Here is an 8,428-nt window from a genome sequence, read left to right as displayed (position 1 = left end):
TAGAATGCTCCTATTGTGCTGAGATCTCAAGTCAAAGCTGGAGGCAGAAGTATTTTCCCTGACTAAAGGAAGTGAAAAATGCAATCTCGGCATTTCATAACTTTTCTACTAATCCAGGTGTGATCTCACTGTTGGTAAAGCCCAGCCCTTCCCAACCTGCAAGCTCACCTTCCAGGACTGGGCCCAGCCCATGCTCTCCATATATAAGCTGCTGCAGGGAGCCCGATTCCTAGTCCTGCTTATTTCCCTCTCGCCTCCAGCCTCTCACTCACTCTTCAGCCCTCTCCTCTCCTGGAACCATGTCCAGCACATCCACCACCATCAGGAGCCACAGCAGCAGCCGCCGGGGCTTCAGTGCCGGCTCAGCCAGGCTCCCTGGGGTCAGCCGCTCTGGCTTCAGCAGCGTCTCCGTGTCCCGCTCCAGGGGCAGTGGTGGCCTGGGTGGCGTGTGTGGAGGAGCCGGCTTTGGCAGCCGCAGTCTCTATGGCCTGGGGGGCTCCAAGAGGATCTCCATTGGAGGGGGCAGCTGTGCCATCAGTGGCGGCTATGGCAGCAGAGCTGGAGGCAGCTATGGCTTCGGTGGTGCCGGGAGTGGATTTGGTTTTGGTGGTGGAGCTGGCATTGGCTTTGGCCTGGGTGGTGGAGCCGGCCTTGCTGGTGGCTTTGGGGGCCCCGGCTTCCCTGTGTGTCCTCCGGGAGGCATCCAAGAGGTCACCGTCAACCAGAGTCTCCTGACTCCTCTCAACCTACAAATCGACCCCACCATCCAGCGGGTGCGGACGGAGGAGCGCGAGCAGATCAAGACCCTCAACAACAAGTTCGCCTCCTTCATCGACAAGGTGAGCCAGGGCCATGCTCTCCATGGGCACCTCAGGGTCCCCAGACCAGAGGAAAGAAGGGGACTCAGCCCAGCTCTGCAGAGGGTGCAGGTGGCTCCTGAAGCACAGCAGGCAGCAGGGATAGGCATCACTTCCCCACGGGATCTCCAGAGTGTTCCTCACTCCTGCCTAGCTAGAGCTCTAACTTTTCCTGACCCTGAAGCACAGATGAGGCCATCAGAGAGTGGGGTAGGTTAAATCTTCCCTCTGAAGTGTCAGATTACAGAGAAAATGCCAGGAGTACATGGGCTGGTAAATTACACTCTGGGGTCTGACTAAGAGGAAAAATACTCTAGAAAAAAAGGAAAAAATAATCTGGCTGGATTAAGAAAAAAGGACAGGCCGGGCTCGGTGGCTCACGCCTATAATCCCAGCACTTTGGGAGGCTGAGGCGGGTGGATCACGAGGTCAAGAGATCGAGACCATCCTGGTCAACATGCTGAAACCCTGTCTCTACTAAAAATACAAAAATTAGCTGAGCATGGTGGCGCATACCTGTAGTCCCAGCTACTTGGGAGGCTGAGGCAGGAGAATTGCCTGAACCCAGGAGGCGGAGGTTGCGGTGAGCCGAGATAGTGCCATTTCACTCCAGCCTGGGTAACAAAAGTGAAACTCTGTCTCAAAAAAAAAAAAAAAAAAAGAAAGAAAAAAGGACATAGAAACAACTATAAAACATGGAGAAATGCTAAATAATTTTAAAAACAGAGAATGACCATAACAGCAGAATATTTGAAAGGAGACACCACACTAAATGGGAAATTAAACTGGAATCTAATCATTAGTCAATATCTAGTATCCCTCCTGAGGTCCTGCAGTAATAAAAACTGTGTGCAATATATCAGGTAAATAGTATTTTAAAACTAGATTTGTGATGGTGCTTGGAAAAAGAAAAAGAATAAATGTTGAAACTCACTGATATGATCAATAGCTTAAGGCATGAAGACCTCAATGGTCTGTGGGACAATTTCTCTAGTGAGATTGGTGGGGTGCAAAGGAAAAGGGGTTGGGGGAGCAGAGCTCAGCCTGAGCCTCCCTACATGGCACTGTAGTAGCCCAGCACCATGGGAACCTCTCAGACCTGCCAGGAAACCTGGTACCAGACACCTCTTTCTTCCTTCCTTTGCCTGGAAAATGACCAGCTTGCCTCCCCTCCAGGTGCGGTTCCTGGAGCAGCAGAACAAGGTTCTGGACACCAAGTGGACCCTGCTGCAGGAGCAGGGCACCAAGACCGTGAGGCAGAGCCTGGAGCCGTTGTTCGAACAGTACATCAACAACCTCAGGAGGCAGCTGGACAGCATCGTCGGGGAACGCGGCCGCCTGGACTCGGAGCTCAGAGGCATGCAGGACCTGGTGGAGGATCTAAAGAAAAAGTGAGGACTCAGTTTCTCACAATACACACTTCAAGAAGATTGAGTGACTAGGTCCAGATGGGGGTAGGATTCCTAACAACCCACGTCCATGGAAATAGAAAGCACAAATTATTCCCTAGGAGTAAACCTGAAAGAACCACAGATGGTTATGGAAGGATGGGGAGATTAAAGAAGTAACAAATTTAGTAGCAGCAAAAATCATCTCTTAGGCTCTCTGTGGCAGGAAAGCGGAATTAGAATACATTTCATTCGGGAAAAGTGTTGGATCCCAGGCTGCTTTTCTGTTTGATCTTACCCACCAGCTCAAATGTGTCCTGTGCCTTTCTTCCTGTAGATATGAGGATGAAATCAACAAGCGCACAGCAGCGGAGAATGAATTTGTGACTCTGAAGAAGGTGAGCAGATGAAGCCCGGGGTTCAAACAGGTTTAGAAGGGGAGAAGTGGCTCCGTGTCCCTGCTCACCTGGGAGAGGAGAATTGGTAGGGAGACTAGAAGACGGGTAGATTGGAAAGGTGGGCTCAGGTAACTCCAGGTTGTTGGCTCTTTCCCCAGGATGTGGATGCTGCCTACATGAACAAGGTTGAACTGCAAGCCAAGGCAGACACCCTCACAGACGAGATCAACTTCCTGAGAGCCTTGTATGAGGCAGTAAGCATCTCCACTGTCCTTCTCTTTACTCTGATGGGGTCTGCAAAGGGGAGAAGATGTCTAGGGCTGGGTATCTCTGTGAGCGTCAGAAGTGAATTTGATCTTCTGGCCTTCTGTTCCGCAGGAGCTGTCCCAGATGCAGACCCACGTCTCAGACACGTCCGTGGTGCTGTCCATGGACAACAACCGCAACCTGGACCTGGACAGCATCATCGCCGAGGTCAAGGCCCAATACGAGGAGATCGCTCAGAGGAGTCGGGCTGAGGCTGAGTCCTGGTACCAGACCAAGGTGAGCAGGGAATGGGCAGCCACTGAGGAGTCCCTGTGTCCCACCCTGAATGCCAGAGGACTGCAGACTTCACGAGGGACATCCCCTGACAGGAATCTGGGGTTCTCTCACAGGATGTGCACCCTGTCCTATTAGAGTAGATACTTATGGAACTTACACCCAAGTCAAGGAGGAAAAATAACCCAATGCAGGGGGAAAGCTGCCATAGACAAGGGCCTAGTCCTCTCTGCCTTTACCTTCCCCTGATTGCTGACTTTTAGAATATAGTATATAATATTGCCAGTCCTTAAGATAGCTACACTCTCAGTGGTCCCACAATAAGGATCGTCTGTGATTTGGTTTCTCAATATCTGTCAACCTTGTAATATCAACCTTTCCTCAAATTTCTTGAGGAGAAGCCGTTAGGTTCAAGTTTAACACATGCTTGATACAGAAGTGAAAGTCATCACTCCCTGTAAGAGCCCGTAGACACTGTCTCTCTCTCCACCTCTGCACTGTAGTACGAGGAGCTGCAGGTGACAGCGGGCAGACATGGGGACGACCTGCGCAACACCAAGCAGGAGATTTCTGAGATCAACCGCATGATCCAGAGGCTGAGATCCGAGATCGACCACGTCAAGAAGCAGGTACGGTGAGAGGCGATGGAGGAGAGAAACATAATTTTTTTGCTATATCCATCAGGGAGTTATTGGCCTTTATTTAAGATAATTCCTGAAAAGTAAACAATCACTAGGGTGAGGAACATGAGTAGTTCTTGCCCTCAGTAAGAACTCAACGGAGAAGTGAATCCTATCCAAGGGGATGACCCTCTGAGGCATGAGCAAGGCAAGTCTCAACAGTCAGGTAAAAAGTCACCGTCTCACCTATAGATGGTCATAATTTTGTATATTTTGATGTGGCATCCAGATGTACTCATTAAAATTATTCTTGTTGTAGTCTTGAAAACAGCATTCAGTATAAACGAGGGCACTCATCTTCCATATGCCTTGTTCTTAGGACCATTGTTAGTGTCTCCCATCAGATACAAAGCACATTCTCATGCAGGTGCTTACTACAAGGGGCCTAGGACTTTGTGACTTGACTCTCAGACTAGATAAATATTGCCAAATGGAAAAATACTTGACAGGAAGAGTCAGAGCTCATTCTCTGTCAATTTTGAGTTATGGGACCCTTGTTCACTAAACAAGAGGCAGCCTCCTCCAGAGGAGAAGACGACAAGTTCCTTCTATTCCTTTCCCCTCCTAGTGCGCCAACCTGCAGGCCGCCATTGCTGATGCTGAGCAGCGTGGGGAGATGGCACTCAAGGATGCCAAGAACAAGCTGGAGGGGCTGGAGGACGCCCTGCAGAAGGCCAAGCAGGACCTGGCCCGGCTGCTGAAGGAGTACCAGGAGCTGATGAACGTCAAGCTGGCCCTGGACGTGGAGATCGCCACCTACCGCAAGCTGCTGGAGGGCGAGGAGTGCAGGTGGGTAACTGACACGACCTCCTCCAACAGCTGAGTCCATCTTCAAGGTGCCTGGCACTGAGCACAACTTTAGGGCGCGCTGCCCATGGCCATAATCGCTCTTCTTGGGAGAAAACTAAAAGAGCAGTTTCCCATGGACTCTTCTGCCCGCTGAGGCTTCCCGCACTGGTCCAGGAAAGGGCTCTCTGAGGTCTCACCCTCCTTGTGTTCCTCCCCGCAGGCTGAATGGCGAAGGCGTTGGACAAGTCAACATCTGTAAGTACCTTTGCTTGCCCTCCTCCTGTGCCCTTGCACTCCTCTCACTGGGCTCAGGCTGGCAGGATGAGCTCACTGTGGCTTCTTGTGTCCTTGTCCCCTCCCCTCCACAGCCGTGACCCAGTCCACCGTCTCCAGCGGCTATGGCGGCTCCAGCGGCGTCGGCGGTGGCTTAGGCCTGGGCGGAGGCAGCGGCTACTCCTATGGCAGTGGTCTTGGCGTTGGAGGCGGCTTCAGTTCCGGCAGCGGCAGAGTCATTGGGGGTGGCCTGAGCTCCGTTGGAGGCGGCAGTTCCACCATCAAGTACACCACCAGCTCGTCCTCCAGCAGGAAGAGCTACAAGCACTGAAGTGCTGCCGCCAGCTCTCGGTCCCACAGTCCTCAGGCCCCTCTCTGGCTGCAGAGCCCTCTCCTCAGGTTGCTTGTCCTCTCCTGACCTCCAGTCTCCCCTGCTCTCCCAGGTAGAGCTGCGGATGGATGCTTAGTGCCCTTATTTCTCCTCTCTGTCTATTCCTGCCCCATCTGAGCATCCATTGCTCACCATCAGAAGGTCAACTTCTGATTTTACATCATGACGTAATCACCACTGGAGCTTCACTTTGTTACTAAATTATTGATTTCTTGCATCCAAAATTGTTATCTCTGAGGCTGAGCATTGTAAGAAAATGATCTCTGCTCCTTTTCATTACTGAAAACTGGGGCTTATTTCAGAACGACTTCCACTTATTTTCCATTGGCCCCCAAACTCTCTTCCTTAAAAGTATTGTGAATTCCCCTGCAGAATTCATGGAAACACAAGTGACTAGTGATGTACACAGTCTGTCTCCCTGTGATGATTTCTCTGCTCTTTGTTCTTTGTAATTACTAAATAAAGCAGGTTTTAAAATAATGCATGGTACCAATATTTCTTCAGCTTTTGCTAGTGACAGATGCTTTTTTATTTTTAACTGATAATCCGTATTCCCATGTGTTTAAACCTTCTCCTTTAGAGAGATTCAACTAACAGCACTATAGCATTCTGATATTCTGGGTCTCTTCTCAGATCGAATTCCACCTAAATGTTTGGCAAGTGGAGTGGGAGGCATCTGGTCCACCATGATTGTCCACGTGTTTTATTGTACATAGGAACTGGCAGCTCAGTCCCTCTGACTTGGTGTCTAAGGTCACTCCTCCTTGTACACCAGTGCTTAGCTTAAATGCCCAGGTGGAGAAACATATTTTTGGCCACATAGAGGAAAAGTCATTTGAGAAGAAAATAAGAGATTTGATTTATACATAGAATTGCCTCACGACCAAGAAAATTGTTTGACAAGGTGTATCAACAGCGATCACTATATGCCTACTTAGAACTGGAATTACATCTCTGGAAATGTATCCTGAGGAGAACGTGCAAATGCAGAAAGCTCTACGCACATGGATGAGCACCACAGCAATCTTCACAACAGGGAAATGGGACATTAAAGCTGATACAATTAAAAATCCAAACACCCGGGCGCAGTGGCTCATGCCTGTAACTCCAGCACTTCGGGAGGCAGAAGTGGGTGGATCACCTGAGGTCAGGAATCGAGACCAGCCTGGCCAACATGGTGAAACCCCGTCTCTACTAAAAATATAAAATTTAGTTGGGTGTGGTGGTGGGTGCCAACCGCAGCTACTCAGAAGGCTGAGGCAGGAGAATCGCATGAACCTGGGAGGTGGAGGTTGCAGTGAATACACTACTGCACTCCAACCTGGGCGAGAGAGCAAGACTCCATCTCGAAAATAAAAATAAAAATCCAAACAGCCAGACGCAAAACTCACATGCTTATTCCTTGAAGTGTGAAAGCAAAACAAGCATGGAAATTCCCTTCCTTTCACACTTTAGAATCAGTTTGTTGATATCCACAAAGTAATTTGCTGGGATTTTTATTGGGAGAAACTCAGCATTTTATACTGTGGATTTTTATTGGGGAAAACTCATAGAATTTTAACTGTGGAGTAAACCCTAATGTTCGAAGTTAAGGAAAATGATTTATGAGATTGAGAGAGTCTAGAAGGGAATGTACAATGTGGCAAAAGGATCTAACTATATTACAAATGTATGAAACCATCTCCCTGAAGTGGATGGGGAGAAATAGGCTGACCTAAGGAACTCTGGAAGTGAGTAGAGTCTATGATACTAAAGACAAAGAGAATTTTAAGAACTGAATGCCAGTATTGTACTCAAGTTGATAAGGTTGTTTTCCGTGGTGGTGTGACTAACAATCCTGAAACCACTATGTCTGTGCTTTAGTCAGTGTTCTCCAGAGTAACGGAAACTACAGGAGATATATACACACACACACATATATATGTATATCTGCATCTATCTAGCTATCATCTGCATCTATCTATGTATCTAACATCTGCACCTGAGTATCTATCTATGTATGTACATCTATCAATCTACCTTCCTAGCTATCTATTTAGAGAGAGAGAGAGATTATAAAGAATTGGTTGCTGTGATTTAGGGGGCTGACAAGTCCCAAGATCTGCAGTGGACAAGCAGGAGACCCAGGAAAGCAAATGTTCTGGTTTGAGTCTAAAGGCAGAAAAAAAAAAAAAAACCCAGATCAAATGCTATTAGGCAGCAACATGGATGGTGCTGCAGGACAGTATCTGAAGTGAATTAACACAGGAACAGAAAACCAAATACCACGTTATCACCTGTAAGTGGGAGCTAAACACTGAGTACACACAGACACAAAGAAGGGAACAATAGACACTGGGAACTCCTTGAGGGTGGAAGGTAGGCGGAAGGTGAGGATCAAAATCTACCTATCAAGTAATATGCTCATTACCCCGGGTGACAAAATAATCTGTACACCAAACACCCATGACATATAATATACCATGTAACAAACCTGCACGGGTATCCCCGAATCTAAAATAAAAGTTCGAAAATATAAAAGATAATAAAAACATAAGGAGTGCAAGGATAAACCAAAAACTGAGAAGAATGATTGCCTGTGGGGGAGGGAGGGAGGGAACAAGGCAGAGAGGAGATGAATGAGGACATCGGTGAGCCTTCTGTGAGCATAATTATATTTTGCTTTGGAACTGCATAAACACTTGATGTATTCTTTCAAATAACAAAAGCACAAAAAAAAATCTTCAAAACTTGAAAACAATGAAATTAACTCTATATCAAACGCAGTGAAATCCCACAGAGAAAAAGTTTACTTCAAGGGATTTCAAAATCATTTAGATATACATCCCTAGTGGGATGTATTCCAGAGCTAAGATACAAAAAAATCATAAACTGCATTCAGTAGTCTTCTTTTTTATAAATAAGTGTTATTGCTGTCAGTATTTTTATCTTGATACTATTATCGATATGTTATAGGATAAAGCAAATAAACAATATGTTAATGTCATTTAGAGTCAAACTTTCCATGTGAGAAAATGTAAATACAGGTATACATTTGCTATTAGATTGGTACAAAAGTAATGACTGTTTTGCTGTTACTTTTGCACCAACCTAATATGATCTTCTATTTGAA

General features: G+C 47.3%; 1 protein-coding gene across 2 annotated transcripts; it reads left to right on the top strand.

Annotated features, from left to right (window-relative positions):
* Positions 1-232: 232 nt before the first annotated feature.
* Positions 233-5,796, top strand: LOC110567227 (keratin, type II cytoskeletal 6A-like). 2 transcript variants are annotated; one of them, XM_064376713.1, is made up of 10 exons: positions 300-336; positions 460-839; positions 2,034-2,248; positions 2,583-2,643; positions 2,802-2,897; positions 3,022-3,186; positions 3,687-3,812; positions 4,432-4,652; positions 4,873-4,907; positions 5,021-5,256. In XM_064376713.1, exons 1-10 carry the CDS (start codon positions 300-302, stop codon positions 5,254-5,256), a joined length of 1,572 nt encoding a protein of 523 aa, XP_064232783.1. The 2 variants fall into 2 exon arrangements, with proteins under 2 accessions (XP_064232782.1, XP_064232783.1); XM_064376712.1 differs by having other exon boundaries at positions 233-839; positions 5,021-5,796.
* Positions 5,797-8,428: the final 2,632 nt, after the last annotated feature.

This window comes from Aotus nancymaae, unplaced genomic scaffold (genome assembly GCF_030222135.1).
Source record: "Aotus nancymaae isolate 86718 unplaced genomic scaffold, 86718_ANA_hifiasm-v0.15.2.pri h1tg000016l, whole genome shotgun sequence".
NCBI classification, from domain to species: Eukaryota; Metazoa; Chordata; class Mammalia; order Primates; family Aotidae; genus Aotus; species Aotus nancymaae.
This window is presented reverse-complemented; position numbering and strand designations above follow the sequence as displayed.

Coding starts and splice junctions, on each gene's coding strand:
- LOC110567227 (XM_064376712.1), top strand. CDS start 300: ATGTCCAGCACATCCACCACCATCAGGAGCCACAGCAGCAGCCGCCGG. Junction 840..2,033: donor TCGCCTCCTTCATCGACAAG/GTGAGCCAGGGC, acceptor CCTCCCCTCCAG/GTGCGGTTCCTGGAGCAGCA. Junction 4,908..5,020: donor CGTTGGACAAGTCAACATCT/GTAAGTACCTTT, acceptor TCCCCTCCACAG/CCGTGACCCAGTCCACCGTC.